The sequence below is a fragment of the Gadus chalcogrammus genome, chromosome 16 (assembly GCF_026213295.1).
Source record: "Gadus chalcogrammus isolate NIFS_2021 chromosome 16, NIFS_Gcha_1.0, whole genome shotgun sequence".
Taxonomy (NCBI): domain Eukaryota; kingdom Metazoa; phylum Chordata; class Actinopteri; order Gadiformes; family Gadidae; genus Gadus; species Gadus chalcogrammus.
In genome coordinates, this window is record NC_079427.1 from 1791843 (window position 1) to 1818939 (window position 27097).

General features: G+C 44.7%; 1 protein-coding gene across 1 annotated transcript in view; it reads right to left on the reverse strand.

Moving 5' to 3' along the window:
• LOC130406722 (uncharacterized) overlaps positions 1 to 27097 on the reverse strand; it is a 132054-nt gene that overhangs the window by 37733 nt on the left and 67224 nt on the right. Inside the window, exons 13-18 of the mRNA XM_056612409.1 lie at positions 18397 to 18669; positions 17179 to 17451; positions 15559 to 15837; positions 9323 to 9637; positions 8820 to 9110; positions 4751 to 5014 (exon numbers count right to left, since the gene is read on the reverse strand). Coding sequence (XP_056468384.1) covers positions 4751 to 5014; positions 8820 to 9110; positions 9323 to 9637; positions 15559 to 15837; positions 17179 to 17451; positions 18397 to 18669 — 1695 coding nt within the window. The remainder of the gene's footprint in view (positions 1 to 4750; positions 5015 to 8819; positions 9111 to 9322; positions 9638 to 15558; positions 15838 to 17178; positions 17452 to 18396; positions 18670 to 27097) is intronic.

The window sequence follows — 27097 nt, forward strand, 5'->3', positions numbered from 1 at the left end:
GACACCTCCGCTTCAAGTCGGTGTTCTGTTCACCCTGTCTGGCCTTATTTTCCTGGTAATGATCGGCATTCTATACATTATCCATTACATATATATGGTTAGGGTCAGGGTTAGGGTTAGGTTAGGGTCACGGTTAGGGTTACGGTTAGACGATGGATATAAACCTTAAAAATACAAATACTATATAAAGACGCTAAATACAGGTGCACGTCTTCTCCTTCTTTGAATTCGGTCGAATAACGTAGACTGTGACGCAACTTTGACGCAAAACGTCGGAAAAACCCCCGACCTGCCACACCACAGTGCGTTGCCACACCACAGAGCGTTGCCACACCACAGAGCGTTGACAAACCACAGAGCGTTGACAAACCACAGAGCGTTGCCACACCACAGAGCGTTGCCACACCACAGTGCGTTGCCACACCACAGTGCGTTGCCACACCACAGTGCGTTGCCACACCACAGTGCGTTGCCACACCACAGTGCGTTGCCACACCACAGTGCGTTGCCACACCAGTGTTCGGCTCCGGGGGGCCAGCTGGATGCTACTCTCAGAATGCGCTGTTTCTGGTGTCTGTAGCTATAATGCAAATGAGCTGCTGCCCATTGACCAATGAGCTGTCAGACTGAACCACAGCATGGAGCTCTATATCTTTCGACATGTAGAGTGATATGGAGGAGAAAGGGATTGTACTCCCGGAGCTGAGCTGTTTGGACGGGGCCTTAATAAATAAATAAATAAATAAATAAGGGAAACTGCTTTAAATGCTACATTAATGAAACAAGAGATAGTTGTATTTATTTTATATATATATATATATTAGTGGTGGGCCGTTATCGGCGTTAACGGCTGCGTTAACGCAAAACCTTTATCGCACGATAAAAAAAATATCGCCGTTAATTTATTTTCAAACACTTATTTTCAAACTAACCAATCAGAAGCTAGAATTTAGACTGAGGTAAACGTGAGGGAATCAGAAAGGCAGATTCAACAGAATATCCTGACTGTGTTAAATATGTAAACATGTAAATATGTAATAATTGTGTAACATAAATATGTAAATGATTAACTGACTAAAAATTGTAAGTACATTTCTAGCAAATTAACTCCATTTATTCTACAACTTTCAAATATTGAACTTCCAAACCTTACATTATTATGGATTATTACACGGCTCTTCCCAATGCTGTAGACTGCTCCATTCACTTGCATGGGCCTTCCCAACAAAATTATTTTTGTTTATGCTCCGTTCACTTGCATGGGCACTTCACAACTTCCGGCGGTGAATTATATTTGATAAATCACCATTGCCCAGTATAATTGTTGTTAGTTTGCTAGCTCTTTTAAGTTCTCGACGTTTGCTAGCTCTGGTCACCGTCGAGAACATCACTGTATCTCCCTCTCCAACTGCCAGAAACCTCGGGGTGGTACTGGACAATCAATTATCCTGCACTGCAAACATCACTGCGGTCGCCCGATCCTGCAGATTTGCACTTTACAACATCCGCAGATTCCGGCCCTTCCTCACAAGGGAAGCAGCTCAGCTTCTAGTCCAATCACTGGTCATCTCCTGCCTCGACTACTGCAACTCACTCCTGGCTGGACTTCCTGCCTCTGCGATTAAACCTTTGCAGCGCATCCAGAATGCTGCAGCGCGCTTCGTGTTCAACCTAACGAAGTTCTCCCATGTAACCCCCCTCTTCCGGGACCTCCACTGGCTCCCTGTAGTAGCTCGCATCAAATTTAAGACGATGGTACTGGCATACAAGGCAGTCGATGGAACTGCCCCTGCCTACCTCCAAGCATTGCTGAAGCCACATACCCCAGCTCGATCCCTCCGCTCAACTACCTCAGCTGGACGTCTGGAACCACCATCGCTAAGAGCTAGCAAAGGCCGTTCAGCAAAGTCACAACTTTTCTCGGTTTTGGGACCTCAGTGGTGGAACGAGCTCCCTGCCGCCCTCAGGACAGCAGAGTCGCTCACTATCTTCCGAAAAAGACTCAAGACTCACCTGTTCAGAGTCCACCTTGACTCTGCATAGCCACCTTCCCACTTCTGACCACCATTGTACACTGTATTGTATTGTATTGTATTGTATTGTATTGTATTGTATTGTAGTACTTATAAATAATAAATAAAGTCCAGTGAGAAGATCTGGGACGCTGGTGCATTGAGCATCCTGACAGCTTGAGGTAGGAAGCTGTTCTGCAGCCTGGTGGTGAAGCATCTTAAGCTGCGATAGCGTTTCTTGGAGGGTAGGAGCTGAAAGAAGCTGTTCAGTTTATTTGCGTCCACCCCGTCTCTGCTGCTTCCTCCTCCGGGCAGTTGATGGCACGGTGTCACAGTGTCCGTTAGTATCCTGTGTTTGCGTAGTATGTCCAGATGCCAGCGAATGCCAGTGATGTTACTCGCTCTCAATGTCCTAATGTTTAATAATGTTTCCCTGTCATAAACTATGTTCGTAGGACGTCTCACACTCAAACATTCAATCTCAATCTCACAGATCTCAAGAGGGGCCGCTGCGACTGAGGTTAGGGTTAGGGTTAGGGTTAGCTAACCCCAACCCTAACCTCAAGAGGGGCCGCTGCGACTGTACGCGCCGCCAGTTAGACGCCCTGGCAACGAGTTTACTTCCTCGTCTCCTATCCTGTTCCTAATTCCTCCTCTCGATCCTCTTTTCCTCCGTATTGTCTTCTTTATCAGAGTTGTTGGTATGAAATCCAGTTTTTCGGGTGATAAATCAACTGTCTGGCAAGCGAGTTGAAGCTCCAGAAGGTCCGCTCCAGCGTAAGTGCGTCTCGGTGGATTTGGATACGTGGTGGCCCCAGCAGAGAATAAACCTCCATAACTTGATGAAGAATGGCTTTTGAATTCCTCCAACGCAGATTTGACAGTATCCATAAGTCATAAGAATATTGTCACGATTTAAACTCGACAAAAATGTGAAAAAGTAAATTAAATATGTGATAAAGTAGCCTTTCAATCACGAGTCGCTCAAACATAGGAGCGCCCCGCATCTCGTTGCCATGGAACTTAACTGCTTATCTACTTAACTGCGTAGCAACTGCAGTAGCTGCTATCATGGCTGTAACACTGGGAATTGATTGACCTAGCGATCGTGGTACTTGCACTTGGTTCTATGAACATCCTTACTGTACCGACAGCGATATATTGATGCACTTCTTATGACAAATGTACTTATTGTAAGTCGCTTTGGATAAAAGCGTCTGCTAAATGCCCTAAATGTAAATATACACACATACACACATACACACATACATATATATACATACATACATACATACATACATATATATATGCATACATACATATGCATACATATAGGGCTGCAACAACGAATCGATAAAATCGATAAAATCGATTACTGAAAGCGTTGGCAACGAATTTGGTCATCGATTCGTTGTGTCGCGCGATGAATACGTCACTCGTAGGCGCGGCACTGTTTACAGCCTGCCGCCGACAGGTTGGTTCATTCATGCACTCCCACAGCGAGCTTTGGCTGAATCTGAATACTCATCCTTGACTGCTATATAGTATGCATTTTGTAGTACGCCACAAATATAGCGCGTCCGAATGCTCAGTACGCATTGTGTAGTACGGAAAACGTTTCCGAATGCGTACTACCAGAGCCCGTCTACGAAGAGCCTGGGCACTCCCTATAAGCCCCATTGTACCGATTTTGGTTGTAGTTCCATGAGACATCCACTGGGGGTGATCGCGGGCGAGTCCAGATTGAATGGGAGTCTATGGGGCTAAACGGCTAATTATGCCTCTTTCACCTGCTTGTCGTTGAAATATCGAAAATTTTATTGTAGATTCCGCAAGTTCAATATAGATTATGGTTCAAAAGTCAAATGAGTGAGTACTTATGTCCTTTCGATTTCTTACAGTTTGGGCCGTTGTTGGCCATACAGGCTAGCATTCTGCTAATGAATGCTGATTGGTCAGGGACGGACTTGCGACTGATTACGACCAGAGACCCCTCTTGACGGCATCTGAAGCTGAAGAGCATTCAGAAACGTGTTAACTCAATTTTTGAGTACTGTATTTATATTTTCCTGCAGGTCCTTTTATTTTTTAGATAGTATGTATGGTGAAAGTACATGGCATAAATGGAATTTCTTCCATTTCTTGTGTTCAATGTTCAATGTGTTATATACATGGTAGGTACGGTAGGTATGACCACCTTAAATAATACAGTCAATATCCCGCTCAATATCATTTAATCTGTCATTGTCTATTTTTCGAAAATAAAGATAGTTTCAAAAAGAAATGCCTCGTAAATGTGCAATGATAAACTGCACTTACAGTGGAAACGGATTGTCCGTCTTTTCGTTTACCAAGGACAGAAAAAAAAAAAAACGTTTGTCACGCTTCATGGAATTGATCATGAAATTGAGTGAACACACTGCAGCCGTAATCCACCAAAACAGGCTGCTGTGTGATCATTTGCAAATTAGCGCTCCAGTTTGAGTCAGTCAATCAGTCACTCAGCGTTACTGTTTGGGGAATCCTCGTGCAGTGGTGGAATAAACCATTCTGCAACTTCTGTGAGGGGTGACAGTGAGCCTCCACTATTTATTTATACACAAAGTTCAGTCACTTGAACGTTTTATTAAGCCAATTTAAAGTTAGTTAAGACATTACCCCATTGGGGCCCTGGGTACCCTGTTCTGCTTTCCCCAACTATGACGCCTGTGTGTGTGTGTGTGGGTGAATTACGTTACCTCTCAATAAGTGAAGAGTCTCGACCGGTAGGTCCTCCATGTCTTCCAGACCTCTCAGCAGGTCCTGAGCTCTGTCCTTTCCTAGTGGTCTTTGGCTCTGCCACAGCTGCAACATCTTGTATTTCTGCATGATCACAGTCATATTTTCTGCCTTGATGCCGTCCAGATCTTCGGTCTTCAGGTCCAGGTGGATGGCTGCACACTCCCACACCTTTCCCAGCGTTTCGGCCACCTTCAGGAGCTGCTCATTGGACAGAGCCCGCCCTGCGGAGTGGATATCAGTAAACATTTTTACACTGACAAATATGGCCGCTTTATGCACGCCTTTTTCCCGGCATGGTCCGTGCGTTTACACTGACCGAGGTAATATACCGGCCTGAGTTTGCAACCAAATGAACCCTCTCGGATCCTACACATATTGGCGGTTTTATTTTGATGACTAGGGTAGAGGTGTTGCTGCGTTGTCTCTATACAGAGACAATGCAGCGATGTCAACATGAGTAGATCTAACTGGAAGGACGGTGAAATCCACGAGCTGCTGACCATCATGGGAGAGAAGGTGATACTGTCGCATTAAACAAATACGGGGAAAGATGGTGCGATCTACGAGAAAGATGCAGAGGAACTTTCCTTACGAGGCTTTTGTCGGGACACAAAACAAAATAAAGAATATGTTGGCGTTTTTGCACTTGTAAAGTTAATCGCGTTTGTAGCCTACACTCAGATGTTTACTCATTCTTGCATGCGAGTGTCTTGAATCATAAAAAAATAAAAGTATGCAAATTATTCTAAAGAGGTATACTCTCCGTGAGTAGCACCGCCTTCTCCAGTGAACATAGAAAGCTGGCTCTGTGACTACGGGGGATGTTACCCCCTCAGTCAGGCGAGACAGTGAAATTGCCGGGCGTGCCAAGCCACGACCGTACCGGCTTGGCAGTTTAAAAATGCTTAGTGATGCTGTCCGGAAAAAGACGAAGTTCCTCCTCTCGAGATGATGGACCACCGAACATGATTTAGTCTGTCAAGTAGAACTTAAAGCGTTTTTCTTATTTGTAGAATTTCATCTACTCACATTATTCCTGCACTTTTGAGGGTGGATCTTCATTGTTAATGCAACCGCTCATTTCCGTTAGCTCTTGCTGTTAAATGCTTTATGAAAATGGTGAGGCTGGATATTTCAGACTGATTAACTTGAGCATGGAACTCACGTAAGCTAAAGGCTACTTGTAGTAAATTAATAAATTCATCCCACTCTCATCAGTTGCAATATTAAACTATGATGAGTCCATGAAGTCATGTTATAATGATGTAAATGATAGTTGATGAAACCCCTTCCCATTGGTCAACACACTAGACCAGGGGTCGGCAAGTACGTTGTTTTTTCTCGCCAGTAGGTGGGGGGCCAAAACATTATCAAAGGCTAGTTCATGGAATTGATTAATGAAAATGCATCTGGAACTGCGACACAGGCCCGTCAGCTGGCTTAGTCATATGCCTAATCAAGTAAATGTCATGCCTGATCACGTTATAAACTGCAAACGCAATTGTGATTATTGAATTAAAAAAGAAAAGAAAAAATAAGATAATTCATAATGTAGCCGAGCCGGGGACATCCCGTGGGTATTTTAATGACGTTATTTGCTGATCTCGTCCCCCAATAACTATTAGTCCTAACCCTAAATGTGAAGATAAAGTGAGAAAGTTGTGCAGTTGTCAGCCTGGTTCCCCAGCAGCCTGCCAGGTAAAGTGTCCGTATGCAAATGCCACGTGTATAGCCGCTCCTCCTTTCCTGTCTATGCTGCAGAGAGGGCAGTAGTGCGCAACTAAAAGAGCAGCCAACCTCTCTTAAAACACAACCACACACACACACCACGGTGGCGGGTGCTGACTGCACACACACACACACACACACACACACACACACACACACACACACACACACACACACACACACACACACACACACACACACACACACACACACACACACACACACACACACACACACACACGCGCGCGCGTGTGTGTCTCTGCTTGCTTTAAACAGCAAAGTCTCAGAGCTTGGCGTCTTAAATCTTTTGTGGACTTTTGTCAACAGCTCCTGCCTTTCTCTACGTGCGGTATCACACAAAAATACATAATGTCGGGTCGCCATGGTTGTTGTATAGGCCATAGAGGGGGGTTCCGTTTTATTTGATATTACATAGTTTCCAATAACTCCCGCTCAGCCCTTCGCAGCTTACTCTTGACCGTGACGAGTGAGACTCTAACCTCGCGGGAGTAGTAGCATGATTTGATACATTTAAACAAAAATTAATAAAAAGTTGATTGTATCCCTTTACATTAAAGCTAACAGATATCGATATATTCTAATAAAACAATCCAAAAAAAAATCATATAACTTCAGAATAATCTGGCAGGACAGATAGCCGCCCCCTGCACTAGACAAATGGGGAGGCGTTTTAGAGGTGGGGCAAGACATTGTGCCACTAATTGAAGGATACCTGGTGGCCTAATTTAAAGGAAAAGGTTCCCTTGCAAGCACCCCTAGTGCTTGCCATGCTTATTCACTAGGGGTGTGACGATACACTCAGCTGACGAGACGAGACGAGACACGATATTGGGTTCACGAGAACGAGACGAGATTTTAAGAAAACTACAATGACAAAATATATGACTGGACCAACAGACATTTATTAAACCAAGTCGCGCATGCATTTTGAAATGTTTTATTATAACTCTTTACATGCATGAAATTGAAACTAAAACTAAAATTTATAAAAGTTAAATTAAAATAAATTAAATTAAATAATTCTCTTTTTTTCAAGTGCAAACAATATTATGTGCAAAACCAAATCAAAGTACCCAAAATGTACTTTGATTAAATTTATTCGTTTTTGCGGTTATTCAGCCTCTTCTACTCCTCCGGAAAACCACGACCGCATTGCATTGTGGTATACGGGAGTAACATGTAGGCTACATCGTATGTACACTCAAATTTTGGGTATTTTAAGTGCACTATATAGTGCATGAAATTAACCACTGAGAATTCGAACAACACTACAAAATGGCACCCTATGCACCCTATATAGTACACTATATCCGTGATAGGGAACGATTTCGAACACAGCTTATGGCTGCTTTCGATCCTTCCCCTGCTTCCCCTCCTTCTCCTCTTCTTCTTTTCCTTCTCCTTCTTTAGGTTCTGGCAGGCTAGATGTAGCAAAGGCGCATTACTGCCCCCACAGGCGACAAATAGAAGTTTGGATAAATCACAAATCTCGCGTGCCCGATTTTTTGCGCGACGGGTAATATTGTCGAGTTTAATCTAGCGAGATCTCGTGGCACGAGATCTCGTCACACCCCTATTATTCACCATAACAACTGGTGGCCCAAGAACGGATCTGAGAAGGATTTTGGTATATAAACTGACGGTAGCTCAGTTTTGCTCTACTTTTGTCTTCCTTCAGTTGTTTTTCTTAGTGATTGTTTGATGATTGCATTTTATATTTGATAAGTTGAACGTTGCAAGACAAAATATAATTCATGCTTTATATCTGAGGGTTTTATTATAGACGGGTTGCATGGATACTTTAATCTATGAATTTTAGACTGCTTCAGAGACCAGGAGGGTTTTTAGTAGTACAGCCAGTAAAGACTGTACTTCATTGTGATGTGTGACTTTTTCATCAGTGTTTTGTAGTATAATATCATATTATACTACAAAACTTTTGTCATCTAGAACCACACACACACACACACACACACACACACACACACACACACACACACACACACACACACACACACACGTGTGCTGTGGGGGGGGTTATAAATCTAAGAATGACCTAAGAAGAAACATTTTATTCAGCCAATTTAAAAAGGTATTTCCGACATGATTTACTTCGAAACCAAAAACAACTTTTCATCCCAGGCTTTGCGTGCCCAGTCCCACACACACACAATTACAATTACGCCTGTGTGTGTGTGTGTTTGTGAGTGTGTGTGTGTGTGTGCGTGTGCGTGTGTTTTTGTGTGTGTGTGTGTGCGTGTGGGTGAAGTAGGTTACCTCTCAATAACAGACGAGTCTCGACCGGTAGGTCCTCCAGGTCTTTCAGACCTTCCAGCAGGTCCTGTGCTGTGGCCTCTCCTGGTGGTCTTCGGCGCTTCCACAGCACCAACATCTTCAGCTTCTGCATGGCCACAGGTCTATGTTCTGCCTTGATGTTGTCCAGATCTGTGATGCTCAGCTCCAGGTGGATGGCCGCCTGCTCCCATTCCTGTCCCAGTGTTTCGGCCACCTTCATGAGCTGCTTATCGGACAGATCCTGCCCTGTGAAGCGGGTTTTCTTGTCTCTGGCTATAAAAAGGACAAAGACAATCCACACACAGGCAGGTCAAGTCCCACCTATCTAGATGATGTACCACTCAACCAAAATGTAGATATTACCACTCTAGAAATGGGTGTGAGGGGTTAAGGTGAGGCTAAAAACCTGAACCAAACTACAAAAGGTATCCTATCATTAACACCAATGAGCCAAGGCACACAGCAGCACTAAGTAAAACACCTACCTCTTGAAAAAAGCCTCTTTAGCTTTACTTCCGCCTTGAGGCCCCCAGCAGGATAAGAGATCAGACCCAGGGTGGAGCTTAAGTGCTTGTCCCTCTTCTTCATACTATCGATCATTATCCGACTTGCTCTCTCCCCTTTCCCCATCACCATGTCGATCAGACACCGCGCCTGGTTCGCTCTGCTCTTCTCCACCATCACAGAGTCCTTTTCCTTACTACTGAACACCTTCTGCTGCCAAAGATCATCCAGGAGACCTTTGATAAATGAGTATGAAACTCTCTGAATGAATTCAGAACGGACCCTTCGAAGCTCCCCTGGAAGAGAAATCAAAAGGCAATGTAAAATGACAGACAAACACAATATTGGAGGAAGGGTGTTCAACACATTGTTCTGAATTGTTAACCTTTGTAAATATTAAACCGTTTGTCGTACCACCTTGTTCCCCTAAATTTATCTCATCAATAAGATGTTTGTTTGGTAGACTTGGTATAATCAGAATATGCCACATTAAGTCCACTTTTCCACAAGAATGAGTAGTTTCTCCTTATAAAGTTATACCAAGTCAAGTGAGATACGGTCGGTGAGGTGTTCTGTCTTGAGCCATCTTGGTCAAACGTGGTCCGTTGTCTGTGCTCCTAATGTAGCCTATATCAACAATGTTTGGAGGCCTTCTAGTTGGCCAAATGTTTTAACTACAAATAGGTAGGTATGTACTCCTATGGATTCATAAGGTGTAAAACCAATCTGTAAATAGACCATAGAGCAAAAGTACTTAATATTATAGTCTTACACCAACTGTAGTAGGCTGGGCTACAACTGTGATTGTTTTTTAATAATTCTAAAAACCCAACAGTCAGGCATAGCCTACGAAAAAATGGCAAAAGTCATTGATTTAGGGATGGATATGCAACGTTTCTAACTGGTCCTACCAGACTCTCGTACTTCATTTAATTTGCACAGAGAGTTTGGACCTACTCAATTGACTAACGTTAACTCACTTGAAGGCGGGTGTCTGTTGAAGTTTAAAACTATTGGATCTGCCCAGTGCCACTCTGGATCTGCCATAACCAATCACTAACGTTTGGCCGGGAATCACCCTACACGCAGGCTGTAAACAAACCAAACACTGTGCGTGAAGATTTCCGTCAACGAGAGCTGACTTTAACGTCATTGTTCTCAGCCCCTTCCCTCTGCTGATTCGACGCACAAAATTTGCACAGAGAAAACCCACTCACATACCGCAGACCCAGATGTAGTACTGAAGGGAAATTAAAATTGAGCGGAGCCAGGCTACAAAGTTTCAATATGACAGAGTAAATCTAGCTCTTTGTCAGTGGTGTTTGACAAAGAGCTAGAGTCAACAGTAGAGCCTTATTGTGAATGGATTGGGTGTTTAAGAGACCAAGTTGAATGAATTTGAGATTGGGGAGATTCTGTTTGGGCGGGCTCGCTCAGGGTGTGAATCCGGAGGGGCAGGGGGAGATTCACCACATTGTTTTGTTTGGGAACTTGACTTTGTCAAGGATTACTGAAAGCAGTTTGCTTATTTGTTTGATTTTACCACTTGTTACAGCAGATCTGCTTTTTACCCTAGTTAACCTATTTGCTACTACCGTATTGGTCCAAATATAAGACGACACTGATTATAAGACGACCCCCCGTTTTTCAACACAAACATTTAGAAAAAAAGATTTGCATACCAGATTTGAAGAACAAAGAACTTTAAAAACACAGTGAATTAAACACTTGTTATCTTAATAACAATAATAATAATGCCGGTAAAGGCCACGGCACTTTCAAGGCAAAATATGTACAGCATGATTCAAAATTAATATCAAGCAATATTGTGAAAAATTTTAAATGTAAGAGAAAATACAGGCCACATATTTAACTAAACTTAACTAAAAGTCGCCAAACTTCTCCTCCGATGTCTCTATCCCTCACAGACGTCCTCTGCCCCGCTGTTTTTCGGTAGGATTTGCGCTGACTGTTTGCATCTTTGAGACGTTGTTTTTTTGCTCGCCTTTTTCTTTCGTCACACTCCGTGACCCCGAACTTCTTGGCAGCTTGGCAGTTGTTACTTGACTCTGCCTAATTGACGACCATTATTTTAAAATTGGCATCATGGCTCCTCCGCTGTTGTTGATTGACCTGACCCACTTTTGAGCCACTTGTCTCTAAATGGTCAGCCTGTCTATCCATCTTTAAACACCGGTAACGGGCTAGTTGTTAAAGGGACACTGTGTAAAAATTACTCCCCTCTAGTGGTACAATTGTATATTGCATTCTAATAGTGCTCGCTTGTTCAAAAACTACGGTGGGCAGTATGTGCCAAGAAGCTGTGTCATGACATCCAATACTACCTCATCGAATCATTCGAGTGATGATGAGGTTCGTTATTTCAAACAAATTTCAAAATGCATTGAATCATTAGTGTAAGCTAATGATGTATGAGTAATTATTCCTCGAGCAAGATAGTGAATTATTTCAGGCATCATTCACGCTGGCTCAGAGTGGAAACGCGTTTGCATTTCCTGTACCACGTAGTACATGCCGTGCTTTTTGTCCCTCTCGGCAGTCCATAGACCGGAAGAACATGGAAGCCTCCATGAAGCTTACCCATCCTATGTAACTACATATTAATTATTCTTCGCTCAGGAGGATAAGTGAGATTTTTGGCAGAGATAATTTTACACCAATGAGGACTTATTTATGAATGAATACGTTGATTTGAGGTAATAAATTACTTAGAATATTGCAGTGTCCCTTTAAGGACGCCGGACTACTTCTTCCCGGAACCAATTCTTGGCGCACCTGGGGCCGCATATGTGTATTGACATTTAAGGGGAGAGGCGAAGAAGAGAAGCTGCGCTCTGAATACTAGACCCCGAATATAAGACGACACGACTTTTTCGGACCTATTTTTTTCGAGGGGAAAAAAAGTCTTATATTCTGACCAATACGGTAATTGTCATTTGCTCAATCTTGTTGTGATATGTATTTGTATGTTCCTTTGTTATGCTGTTCAACATGTTATGTGTGTGGTGTCCATTTCAAGCTATGGTTCTTAAGGCGATGAATAACGTAAAGTGTGGGTGGATTGTTACGCACACTCTCGATATCTTGGTAAAAAAGGATTTATTCGATCTAATCCAGTAACAAAAAGGCAAATCCAAGGCAGTTGTAAATAAGGTAAATAATGTCATCTTAACGAAAAACATATCAAACAAATAAGTTATATTGACAGTAGTGGTCAAAACAGAGTGTTTAACCACGCTACCCTCATCCATCGGCCAACCCAAACATTTGGCCAACCTCTTTATGACCTTTGACCTGAGATGTCAGCAATGACGTTTTCAAACGTGAAATATTATACAAAATTCAAATAAGATAATAATACAAAATCATTTCCTTATACCAAATCTTTTCATACTTCAAAACTAAAATATAAATTCTGCTAAAAGTAAAAAACAGCAAAATGTCTGTAACAATGTGTGTGCGTGTGTTCAATGGGAAGCCGACCAAATATCTAAAACGGTAGACAATAAAGTAATTCTTATTCTTAGGCTAAAGCTAAGCTATCTTTTGTCCAAAAGCAGTACATTGAAAAGGTATGGTGTAGCCTACTGATGGTCTCATTAGTAAAGCCCACAGAAGCAGCAACATGTTTCTTGTAGTGTTTAAGCCCATCTCATCTCATACACACATGATTGCACTATTGCACTTCAGGACTTGGACTTTTTAAAACATTTTATTTATATACGTATTTTATTTATATGTGTATATATATATATATATGTATATATACATGTATGTATGTGTGTGTACGTGTATGTGTGTATATGTATATATATATATATATTGTTGATACTGATTTATTTATTTATTTATTTTATTTATAGAACTGTGCAACTGGAGGAGGACTGCTCCAAACAAAATTTCGTTGTCTTGTACAATGACAATAAAGATTATTCTAATTCTAATTCTAATGTTTAGATCCCCTTTCACCATGTTGTAGGAGGCTTCTGATGGATAGGCAGGGTTGATCATACCATGAATATATCAGACTTATTCATTACATAGCAGTTATGTTATTGTTGTTATATGATATACTTTCTATCTGGTGAGCGAACCATGACATAGAGGGTTATGCAGGTAGACTAAATACTAAAACTAGAAGACTTGAACTCAGCAAGCTCAGAGTCAGCCTTACTCTCAATTCCGCTGTCTACCGACCTCAAATCAATTGCATTAAAAATATATATATATTCTGAAAAATACTAAAATATACTTTCAGTACTCTGCACAAATAACCCAAATTAATTCTCCACATGACCTGGGCCCCGTTTCCCGATAACGATGGATCTTCGCTCGTACGATCATTCTCCCGATGGATCTTGCGATCCATCGATAATTTCTTTGGAGCGTTTCCCGAAACTCCTCTTAACGTGAACGCGCATTCGCTGCACTCACGACGTCGTAGGATTGTAACTGTCTCCTGACACGGTGCTGAAATGGGCTCCGTAGGAGGGGGAGACGCAGGAATGTCGCAGGAAAATTGTGTTAAAAAGGGTTAAAATATTTCCCATCAAGGACAACAGCAGAGTAGCCTACGAAAAAAATAGACTGCAATTATATGAATGCTAAAGACATTAAAACACAATTGATTAGGCTGAAACCGACATATATCAGTCCTAATCCTGAATGCACTGTGCGTTTCACGGCATTTTCCCCCCTGAAATAATTCCATATGACAAAAAATTAAAAATAGCTTGTGTGACAACTACATTTATCTTAATGGGCTGATTTCTGAAACATGCTTTGCGCAGCAAAGAGAGCCGACTTAATCTGATTCCGCATAAGGGTTTCCTTGATTGATAATTTGATTGGCTATAAAAGCCCCTCCGGAAATAGGGTAAGGTATGTATTGATGAGGAATACAACGAAGCCCACCGTCTGGCCCGGTGCATCGTTGAGCGCACGATCGGGAGGTGGAAGTTGCGCTTTAGATGCCTTCACAGGTCAGGCGGAGGGCTCCAGTTTTCGCCGGCCAAGTCATGCGCCGTGATATGTGTGACGGCTATGTTGCACAACATTGCAGCTAAGGCTGGGGTGGCATTGCTTGAACCGGAGGACGCTGAGGACGATGACGACGAGGAAGATCGGTGTGAGGACGGCCTCCCTCATAACTACGCGGCTGGTTTTCATGCGCGTCGAAGAGTGATTGAGACTTTTTTTTAACCCCCTCCACCCTCCCACATGTCACTAAACATTCCCGTCAACGTGACCAATCCCCACCATATCCCAGCCTTTTGCCTGCTCCTTTGCTTGGTTTTTATAATTTATTCTATTTCTTTATTTTTAATTTATTTTATTTTTTTTAATTTTATTTTATTTTTTACATTATTTTATGCTACGTTTTATGAGTAGCCTATGTCAGTCTGCACAAATCCCCCCACTTTCTCTCACACATTTTGAGTGCCCTGCCTGCGCAAACATTTTCTGGACTGTCCCGTTTTATTTTGGCCATTTTAACATCTTTGTTAATAAATTAATTCATAATCTTTATTAATTACCAAACTAAGAACATAAAGGCGCAATGCGTTTTAATAAAACGCATCCAATAGACGGAATGTCCGATGGTGTCGCCACTGAGGCTATAGCTGACGATGCTCTTAGCGTCCTACGAGTACCTACGAGCACCCCTGGAGTACTCGTTAGCTACGAGCGTTTTCAAGACGTTCGTTCCCCACGATGCTTTCGGGAAACGCGGTGAAAACTCTACGATGCCCTTTCGACGCACTTCACGATCCACTTAGGCTAACGACGCTTTCGGGAAACGGGGCCCTGGACAGGTTTTTCATGTAAACTTACAGCCTACATTAGGCACACATGTAACATGACTGTATCATGTATCATGTTTGTCACGTTTCATGGAATTGATCATGAAATTTAATGAAAACACTTCAGCTGTAATCCACCAAAACAGGCTACATTGTGATCATTTTCAAATTAGCGCTCCAGTTTGAGTCACTCAGCGTTACTGTTTGGGGAATCCTCGTGACAGTGAGCCTCCACTATTTATTTATAAACAAAGTTCAGTCACTTGAATATTTTATTCAGCCGATTTAAAGTCAGTTAAGTAATTAATTACCCCATTGGGGCCCTGGGTACCCAGTCCTCCTTTCCCCCCACTATGACGCCCGCCCGCGTGTGTTTAGGTGAATTACGATACCTGACAATAACTGAAGAGTCCCGACCGGTAGGTCCTCCAGGTACTTCAGACCTCTCAGCAGGTCCTGAGCTGTGGCCTTTCCTGGTAGTCTTCGGTGCCTCCACTGTGCCAACATCTTCAGCTTCTGCATGGCCACATCCGTCTGTCCGTCTGCCTTGATGTCGTCCATCTCCAGGTGGATGGCCACCTGCTCCCACTCCTGTCCCAGCGTTTTGACCACCTCCAGGAGCTGCTTATCGGACAGATCAGGCCCTGTGGAGCGGGTTTCAGTGATGCTGTCTGGAAAAAGTAGAAGCCGACGGTAGCTCAGTTATGCTCTACTGGTATCGCATTCCAGTTCGTTTTTTAGTGATTGTTTGAAGATTGAATTTTATTATGTTTTATATGAGTTGAATATTGCAGGACAAACTATGATGCATATCGGAGGGTTTTATTATAAACAGTGTTGGAGCTATTCAGTTCTAAGATTTAATCATAAAACATTTAGTTTGTTTGCTTGATATATATATTTGCTTAAATAATATGATTATTTTATATGTATTTACTTGTTTGTATTATAAATCAAAGTGAATTAAAAATAGTTGGGCAGCTGTGGCGCACCGGGTGTCTGACCTATACATAGAGGTAGGAGGGATTAGGTATTACAGGCACTGGGTAGGGTCATGGTTTTTCCCAGTTGTACCAGAGAGACCAAGGAGATGACCAGTAGCGTGCGGTTGCCCTTCATTCGGTGGGACAGAAACTACTGGCGCATGACCACACCCACAATTTATCTATATTTTTAACATGTATATTTTGAGCTACATTAAACATGCTATTGTGAGTAAGAATTAAGAATAAACGAATAGCCTAATGTTACTGCGCGCTTTTGAAGTGCCATCCGCAACACTTAATTCACAGCCTACATGAAGTACATATAGTGGACAATATTTAAGGTTTTGGGAGACATTATACAATTGGCTGTCTGGTGCAGTTATCGTAATATTTGATGTTCTTTTGTAAAACAAGGAATCAGAATGTATTGTTAATGTAGATTTATCTTAATACCAGCTGTTCTTAGATTTGACAGTTCTAAAGAGAGAGTAGAAAAAGCAGAAGAGAGCAAGGTTATGAAACTAAACAACTAAGAACCGCCCTCTCGCTCTTTGCTTCCTCGCTCCCGGCGTTTATAGTAATAATAATAATAATAATAATAATAATAATAATAATAATAATAATAACAACTAGGACTGCAAGCAGCCCCCGAGGTATTCACAGCCCGCCCACCGCCAACCCCAGCGACCGCCTTATCAAGGGATTCACGTCATGATCCTAGACGCAACTATGCCTCCGATAGGGGCGGGGCTTTCTTCAGCACTGGCTCTTATTTAGTCCCCAAATCAAACGTCACACACACACACACACACACACACACACACACACACACACACACACACACACACACACACACACACACTTCAAAGAAGATGCTGTTTATGTGTGATTCTGGGCCCCTACAGGTGAAAAGGTGCATTATTCTTAACAGCAATTACTTTGATTGACACCGAAACTTCAGCAAAGTAGTTGCTGAAAGAACTTTACACACATAATGAGGGAACTTCATTAACATGTTAAACTCACTGATCCGAGCAGAAGTTGGGGTCAGACCCAGGGTTGAGCATAGGTCAGGGCGCCTCTCCGTCAGATAATCAACCATCAGGCGACTTTCTCTCTCCCCTTTCCTCATCACCGTATCAATGAGACAACGTGCTCTGTCTTTACTGGTCATCTTCTCCTCTACAGTCTTCATCTCGTCGTCATTCAACACATCCATCTTCATAAGGTAATAGAGGAGATGGATGACATCGTCGTTAGACAACCTGTCGATTAATTCAGAGCGAATCTTTCCAAGTTCTGAAAGACAAATCAAGAGAAATGGAAAATAATATTAAAACAAAACGTAACAACTATTCTCAGATGACCACTAGTGGTGGTAGTGTTGGTTCAAGATGCTACAAAAACCAAACTGATTTCTCAACATCACCTAAACTTCTGTGTGTTCATCTTAATTCACAGCCTACATGAAGTACATATAGTGGACAATATCTAAGATTTTGGGAGACATTATACAATTGGCTGTCTGGTGCAGTGATTGTAATATTTGATATTCTTTTGTAAGACAATGAATCGGAATGTATTGTTAGTGTAGATTTATCTTAATACCAGCTGTTCTTAGATTTGACAGTTCTAAAGAGAGAGTAGAAAGAGCAGAAGAGAGCAAGGTTATGAAACTAAACTAAGAACCGCCCTCTCCCTCTTTGCTCCCCCATCCCGGCGTTTATAATGATAATAATAAAAAAATAATAATAATAATAAAAATGATAATAATAATAATAATAATAATAATAACAACTAGGACTGCAAGCAGCCCCCGAGGTATTCACAGCCCGCCCAGTGCCAACCCCAGCGACCGCCTTATCAAGGGATTCACGTCATGATCCTAGACGCAACTATGCCTCCGATAGGGGCGGGGCTTTCTTCAGCACTGGCTCTTATGTTAGTCCCCAAATCAAACGTCACACACACACACACACACACACACACACACACACACACACACACACACACACACACACACACACACACACACACACACACACACACACACACACACACACACACACACACACACACACTTCAAAGAAGATGCTGTTTATGTGTGATTCTGGCCCCTGCAGGTGAAGAGGTGCATTATTCTTAACAGCAATTACTTTGATTGACACCGAAACTTCAGCAAAGTAGTTGCTGAAAGAACTTTACACACACAATGAGGGAACTTCATTAACATGTTAAACTCACTGATCCAGGCAGAAGTTGGGGTCAGACCCAGGGTCCAGCATAGGTCAGGGTGCCTCTCCTTCAGATAATCAACCATCAGGCGACTTCCTCTCTCCCCTTTCTTCATCACCGTATCAATGAGACAACGTGCTCTGTCTTTACTGGTCATCTTCCCCTCTACAGTCTTCATCTCCTGGTCATTCAACACATCCATCTTCATAAGGTAATAGAGGAGATCGAGGACATCGTAGTCCGACAACCAGTCGATTAATTCAGAGCCAATCCTTCCAAGTTCTGAAAGACAAATCAAGAGAAATGGAAAATAATATTAAAACAAAACGTTACAACTATTCTCAGATGACCCCTAGTGGTGGTAGTGTTGGTTCAAGATGCTACAAAAACCAAACTGATTTCTGAACATCCACTAAACTTCTGTGTGTTCATCTTAATTCACAGCCTACATGAAGTACATAGAGTGGAAAATATTTAAGATTTTGGGTGACATTATACAATTGGCTGTCTGGTGCAGTTATCTTAATATTTGATGTTCTTTTGTAAGACAAGGGGCCCTATTTTAACGGTCTGAAACGCAAGTGGGAAGCGCAAAGCGCAAGTAGCTTTGTGGGCGGTTCTACGGCGCTATCGCTATTTTACAGGCGGATAAATGACACTTGCGTCGCGGCGCAAGTGTCAAAAGGGTTGGTCTGAAGCAGCCTAGTTACCCTTAGGTGTGGTTTGGGCGTAACGTCCAACAAACCAATGAGAGTGCCAGCTCCCATCCCCTTTAAGAGCCATGAGCGCATTTGAATCGGACGAGTTGATATTTTGACAGCGCGTCTGCAGTCTCCGATGAGACAGATGCACATGAATTTCAAACTGCAAATGGCTCAGTTTATTGCCAAATAATATGGCCTAATTCACACATGGAATAAGGGGTTTTCTTCCACAACTTCAGAAATACTGAGTCCTCAAATACATTTCGGCAAAGAAAACGTATATGATATAACATATGATATGCGGTAACTGTGGTTCTATTTAATGATATACGCAATACATTATAAACATTGTTTCTTATCAGTATTGTATGCTATCCTAATATGCATGTGTCCCCGCGGTAATAGACATTGCCATTGATTGTATTATGCGTTACGTGTTTAGTTTGCGTGTGTTTAAACAGAGCACACACGCGCGCCCGCATTCATTCATTCTTTTTAACACTCACTCGCGGTAAAACAATGTTTTTCATGATCAAATACTCATCAATCCTAAAAGTTATGGGCATGTAGGCCTACACGATGTCAAGAAAATATGTGTTTGCTGTACGGTGTTTGCAGATGCATTGATTTAAAAGTACAACTTATTACTGATGCATCAGCTGTTCTTTCCCAAATAATTTACCAAGAATGTGCGGCTAGGTAGATGGGAGAAGCAAAGTGTATGCGCGAGGTGCACAAGCAATCCGTATGCATCGCATGCGCATGTATGCATGCGCCCTTAAAATAGCATCTGAACAACGCGCCACTGACTTTAAACCAGGTATTTCCTGGTCAGTAGCGCAATGGTATTCAGAAATGGCAAAATACCGTTTGCGCCAGAACACGCCTCCTCCTTCCGCCGAACTGCCCCTTGGGGCGCATGATCAATCCCTAATTTACCGGCGAGTGGCGGTGGTGGGAAAAGAACGCTCTGCGCCAGTTGTAAACTAGCAACGACACATGCGTCAGTGACTAAGTCACTTGCGCCGGATGCAAGATAGGGCCCAAGGAATCAGAATGTATTGTTGGTGTAGATTTATCTTAATACCAGCTGTTCTTAGATTTGACAGTTCTAAAGAGAGAGTAGAAAGAGCAGAAGAGTGCAAGGTTATGAAACTAAACAACTAAGAACCGCCCTCTCCCTCTTTGCTTCCTCGCTCCCGGCGTTTATAGTAATGATAATAATAATAATAATAATAATAATAACTAGGACTGCAAGCAGCCCCCGAGGTATTCACAGCCCGCCCACCGCCAACCCCAGCGACCGCCTTATCAAGGGATTCACGTCATGATCCTAGACGCAACTATGCCTCCGATAGGGGCGGGGCTTTCTTCAGCACTGGCTCTTATTTTAGTCCCCAAATCAAACGTCACACACACACACACACACACACACACACACACACACACACACACACACACACACACACAGTTGAAGAGGTTCTTTTTCATGTAGGCTACGCCGTTTTCAACTATGCACCAATCAACGTTCCCACGGCACCGTGTATATAAGGCGGCACAAACCGCTGCCCATCCTCCCTTTTCTTTCAGCCTTTGTACTGATCAACGGAAAACGAAGATATGACTTCCATTAAGATGACCGGTGGCAGCGGCGTGGGCGAGGCCACGGACCAACGGCCCTTTTCAGGGCCACTGGAGAGCGCTCCTGTAAGAGCTAGCGGGCCCTTTTCAGGGCCTCAGTGCGCCTCCTGTCCCGCCTCCCTGGCTCCGGGTGACGGGCACCGGGTGTGTTTTAGGTGCCTCGGCGCTGAACACGCCGCGGCTGCCTTGGTTGCCCCCGCCTCCTGCGCCCCCTGCCCCGCGCTGCCTGAAGAGGGGCTCCTCTCCAGGCATCTCTTTTTCTCCCCGTCGGTGGATCTCGCTGAAGCCATCGACAGCTTCGGGGCCGAAGTTCCGGACGCCCAGGACGCCGACGAGCGCTTCGAAGTTGACGACGTCGCCTCCTTGGACGACGCCTTTCCTGGCTCTGCGTCCGAGTTTTCCCGCTCCGGCGCTTCCACCGAAGCCACTATCGTCCCAAGGGAGAGACCGCGCAGGATGACCGATCTCTTCGGCAAGATCATGGGTGAGGCGGCGGCCAAGGGTGGGCTGATACTCAGGCGAGGGGTATCCCTCGCCTGGAGCCTTCCCTGGCAGTGCTTCTCTGTCCGGGCGCCGGATGGCGTCCTAACGAGAAGCCGCTTGCCCCCCGACCGCCTCCAGAAGCAGATTGCCGGCCTGACAGACAGGGTGTTCATCTGTGCCTCGCAGTCTGCGGCTGGCGGTTTCCCGCTTCTCCAGCGCCATCCTTCAGCTGTGCCAGCCGGTAGCCGTTTCGGCCGGCCGGCATATGGCGTGGGCCACAATGATCCAGAGGGCCATATGGCTCTCTCACACCACGGTTCGGGAGCAAGAGCGGGCCATCCTCGTCCAGGGCCCATTAGCCCCGGATGGACTTTTTGGGCCCCGGTTCTTGGAGGTGCTCGCTCACAAGTAGGTCGTCAGTGAGAATCGTTCCCGGTTCGGGGCGATTCTCACGAGCTCCTCCCACCAGCAGGCCGGGAGGAAGCGGGGTCCAGGCCGGTTCCAGCGCTCCAGGGGGCCGCCTCCGCCTCCAACCCTGATGCCGCAGCAGCAGTCGCAGCAGCAGCAGCCGCCGCCGCAGCCGTGGAGAGCAGCACAGCGGGGACAGAAGTTCTTGCTCTCACTTTTTAAACAACAATAAAGAAAAGAAAGCCCGAACGGCAGTAAATACTCCCTAAAGAGCAATATTCCTTTAGATGACCTTTTCCCCCCCCCCCTCAGACAGATGGCTGTAGGGTGGCGGCCGGACAGCGTGTTTACATAACCTCTGGTTCACCTGCTTCTAAGAAGTGGCGTCCCTTTGAGCTTCGTGGGCGGGCTGGAGACTCATTAAACGAGCCCGTGGATACGGACGCTTGTATTCGTTTCCTAGTTTCCCACATTATCCCCTCTACCTCCCTTCTACAGTCTGTGGAAGGCAAGAAGACGGGTCTGCGCGCTGTGGTTACAGCCAGCGGACAGCACACGGTCATGAGTGCTACGGCTAGACGGCTCGTTGCCTGTTCAGCGGACACGAGCGTGGCGTGTAGACAGCTCGCTGTTTGTACAGCGACTAGCTCTGTGACGTCTTCCACGCTCGCTGAGCCTCCTCCCTTTCATGGGATGCCCCCCTTGGTCCACACACTGTGTGGAGGCGGTAGGGGCCGAGGAATACGGGAATATTCCTGGACAGCGTTCCTCAGCTGTCAGCTGGCCCTCTCTCCGACCGCTATGCGTGTTGGCTAGAGCGGTGCGTTCTACCATCGTGGTTGGACAACACGTTGAGTTGGGGCCATCCCATACAGTTCAAGCGCCGTCCCCCACCCTTTATGGGGTTGGGGGACGGGATCCGGCGGCAAGCACGGCTCTGGCAGCAGAGGTGGCCCGTCTACTGGAGAAGGGGGCCATCACTGTCGTTCCCCCCCACGAGTCACATCGAGGGTTTTACTCCCACTACTTCCTGGTTTGCAGAAAGTCAGGGGAGAAGAGACCTATTCTGGATCTGTGTGTTCAACAGATCGTTGCCGTGAGGAAATTGAGAATGCTCACTATCAGAACGCTGCTCCGATGTGTGAGAGAGGGCGACTGGTTCACATCCCTGGATCTCAAGGATGCCTACTTCCACGTCCCTGTTCGGCAGGCGCACAGGAGGTTTCTCCGTTTTGCCTTTATGGGGGTGGCGTACGTGTACCAGTGCCTGCCATTCGGCTAAAGCTTCCCGCTTCCCGGCCGGCAGAAAGTCAACTTGGGGCTTTGCCTAGACTCAGCCGCCATGACAGCGATGCTCTCGCCTGCTCGGCAAGACGCCATCCTGTTGGCGCTCTCTCACTTTCGCGTTCTCAGAAACGTGACCGCGCTGTCCACCATGCGCCTGTTAGGGCTGATGGCAGCCGCCCATCCCGTGGTTCCCCTGGGTCTGCTCTTGGTTGGCAGAAGTGGTTGGCAGGCTTGTTGTGATGTGGCTCCGGACTAGTTTCTCGAAACACTTCATGATGACTGGTGTAAGGGCCACCGGCCGGTAGTCGTTGAGGCTGCTGACAGTAGTCTTTTTTGGTAGAGGAATGATTGTGGAGGACTTCAGGCAGGGTGGGATCTTGCACTGGGACAGGGACTGGTTGATTATTTCAGTGAAGACATCAGCCAGTGGGTCAGCGCAGTCTCTCAGCACTCGTCACACCATCCAGTCCAGCAGCTTTCCTAGGATTGCCCGTAGTGTGCGCCTCACCTCATGTGCCTGCACTGTGAAGATGTTGTTGCTTGGGGCTGGTGGATGTGATGTTGCCACCTCCAGTGTCTAAGCCTCCAAGCGGGCAAAGAGGCAGTTCAGTTCCTCAGATAGCGAGGCAACACCGTTGGTTACTGTGAGGTTGCTGGACTTGTAGTTTGTGATCTGTTGGACCCCCTGCCACACCTGCCGTGAGTTGTTGCTGCTGAAGTGGTCCTCAATCTTATATGCTGTCTTGGCCTCCCTGATGCCTCTCTTCAGGCAGGTTCTGGCAGCGCTGTAATGTGCCTCATCTCCAGACTTGAAGGCGGTGTCCCTCTCCTTCAGCAGGGTCTGGACGTCTTTTGTCATCCAGGGTTTTTGGTTTTGATACACCCGGATGCGCTTGTCCACAGTGACAGTGTCAACACAATGCTTGATGTAGCAGAGTACGGTGGAGGTGTACCCTTCCAAGTCCTGATTTTTGAAAATGTCCCAGTTGGTATTTCCAAAACAGTCCTGCAGCTGCTGTGCGGAATCATCAGGCCAGGTTTTAACAGTGTGTTACTGGGGGGGCTTTTTTATCTCCCCGATAACAAAACTATGGTCAATTTTATGTATTTATTAATATGACAGTTCAGGAGAGGAGATGGCCACATAGTTAAAAGGTCAGTTTTCTGTAGAGAACAGTGCTCTTGTGATTCCCCTTCCGTTATTGATACGGTTGGAATAGTGGCAGTTCATATGTATCGTCAGACCACGCTCCAGACGGCGGCCTGCCACTTTAAGTGAGTGGAGCTCCTAACCCTAGGCAGAAAGTCTGGAAAAGGAGACCGTGGGATTCTTCAGGGGAGCCACATCCTCCTATACAGACTCACAGTAGTTTCAAGGCTGGAGAAGACTTAGGTAAATAAAAATGTAACGTTTCTCGTGAGCACGAGAAAGTATCTGGTGCTCACGAGGAAGTATCTGGTGCGCACGCGAAAGTATCTCGTGAGCACGAAAAAAGTAACTTGTGCGCACGAGAAAATATGTCGCTCGCGCACGAGAAAGTATCTCATGAGCACGGGGAAATATTGTGCGCATATCACTGGCAGTGTGTGTGTGTGTGTGTGTGTGTGTGTGTGTGTGTGTGTGTGTGTGTGTGTGTGTGTGTGTGTGTGTGACGTCAGCGAGTGGGTGGACAAGCGAGGAGAGCGAGCGATAGCGTTAATGAAGTAATGAACGAGTCCGGTTGTGTGTAAGAATAAAGTACCCAGCCTGTCAAGAATCAGTTGCCGCTTCATTCCAACCATATTCCGACCTATAAGCAGACCCACTGTCGGTCAAAGTGAAGGGTGTTGCCCCCGAGAGAGCATTGGCCCTGGAGGGAACGTCTCACCTGTGCTCCTCGGTCTGGGAGCCGACAGCAGGAAAGGTGTAACTAACCATCTCGTGGTTGGAGGCGGAGCGTAAGAGAGTATACGTGATCCAATAATTTGAGATAAAAATCAAGCACATTAATTTGAATGATTTTAGCTTGTGTGCCATCTCTATGTGCCATCTCTGTGCCGAATTCCAAGTGCGGGTGTGGTTTCGGATATATCATATGCGTCGAGAGCATCGAAGAGCTCTAGTTCACAAAGCGGCCTCACATAAAACCTAAAATTATCAAACTTCTTCACGAACATTTTTTGTTTTCTTTGCATGAAAAATTATCATTTAAATCCACAAACAACATATGTGTAATCCAGGGCATATAAAGACTGGGACCAGAAAATAATTATTTTCTCTCCATTGAAACCCATTCATATTTTTCGATCTCATAGGTCCCATGAGCTCTACCGGAAGGGGCATGACTTCGCCACTCTATTGACAAACTCACTTGAAGGCGGGTGTCTGTTGAAGTTTAAAACTATTGGATCTGCCCAGTGCCACTCTGGATCTGCCATAACCAATCGGTAACGTTTGGCCGGGAATCACGTTGCGATAAAAAAAACACGAAATACCGTGCATGAAGATGTTCATAAACAAGAGATGACTTTAAGGATTAGATATCTGAACACTAATTTGCTTGATATTTGATATTGCAGAAAAGGACATGCTGATGTTGTATTTGTGAAATCTAAGTTCTGATTATGTTATTACAGAGCGCAACCCTTTTTATTTTTTCAATTTAATATGTAGCCTAATATTTTATTAATTATTTTTATAATTTGTTGAAAAGGATGTTGTGTTGCAAAGAATAATGGTGGAGATGTGCACTCATGTTGAAGTAAATCCCCGTTGTGAAGCAACCATTACTTCCACTGAATTGGAATTATTTTAGAAAAAATACACAGAATTACAAGGCTTAAGAGAACAGTGCGCTATTGTATGCTTAACATGTAAAGTTAGAATTACATTAGGCCTATTTTAATATGATAGGTTGTGATCTAAAGTGGGCCGGTCTGAGGCATGAAACTCCAGGGCTGAAAATGAGTCCCACTCCGGTATATAGTGCACTATATAGCCTACGTTATAGGGAACCCTAACCGATTTCGAACAAGGCTATGGAGTCCGCCTGCACAAGCAGCTCCGAGGAGCTTGTTTGTCAGCGAAAGACCAACGGCTCCATAGTATGGAAATGGTTTGGATATAAGGTGTCTGACGAATTACAAAATCGCGTAATTTGTAGAGAGTGCTTAAAAACTGTCGCAACCAAAGGGTTGCAATTCTGTGCATAATATTCCGGAGGCGCACACAGCTTTTGGCCGTGATATTATATATTATAATGTTCTCCAATACGAGGCAGAGGCAGTGTCTAGTCCAGGCGCGTGCCGTCCATATGGGCAGGTGGGGCGGCGAACTCCCTGCAAAAGCATGCGCCCAAAAAAATAGTTCCTCAGTCATCATTCAGCAAATCATTAGTTAGTTAGTTAGTTAGGCCTTTAAGTTCCCAAAGGAACATAGGCCATCGACAAAACCCCTCCATCCTCTCCTGTCTTGGGCCCTCCGCTCCAGTTGAGGCCAGGACAGCCCTTCTTTCTTCATTTCCTGTTCTGTGGTTCTTCTCCAGGTGGTTCTCGGTCTGCCTCTCCTCCTCTTGCCCTGTGGGTTCCAGGTTAGGGCTTGCTTAGTGATTGACTTCTGTCTTCTGAGTGTATGGCCTATCCACTTCCATTTCCTCCTCCGGATTTGGGTTTCTATTGTTTCTTGTTTGGTGAGTTCCCACAGGTTGGCGTTTGAGATGGTGTTGGGCCAGTAGATTCCCAGGAGGCGTCTGAGGCACCGGTTGGTGAAAGTCTGCAGCTTATTGAGTATGTTAGTGGGGGTCTTCCAGGTTTCAGAGCCATATAGAAGGGTGGACTTGACGTTTGAGTTGAAGATTTGTAGTTTGGTCTTGAGTGACAGGTTTTTCATCTTCCAGATATTGTTGAGCATGTTGAATGTTGCCCTTGCCTTTCCAATTCTGGCTCGGACGTCCTCCTCTGTACCACCATCCACAGAAATGATAGTCCCCAGGTATGTGAAGCTGGCTACTTCCTCTAGCTGGTTTTGGTTCATGGTTATGGGAGTGTTGTTGTTGCTGTTAATTCTCATTACTTTGGTTTTTGATGAGTTAGTTTTGAGCCCGAGCAGAGCAGCGGTATCCTCTAGCTTGCCTGATTTTTCCTGCATCTGTTGATGTGTGTGAGCCAGTAGTGCCAGGTCATCAGCAAAATCCAGATCTTCTAGCTGC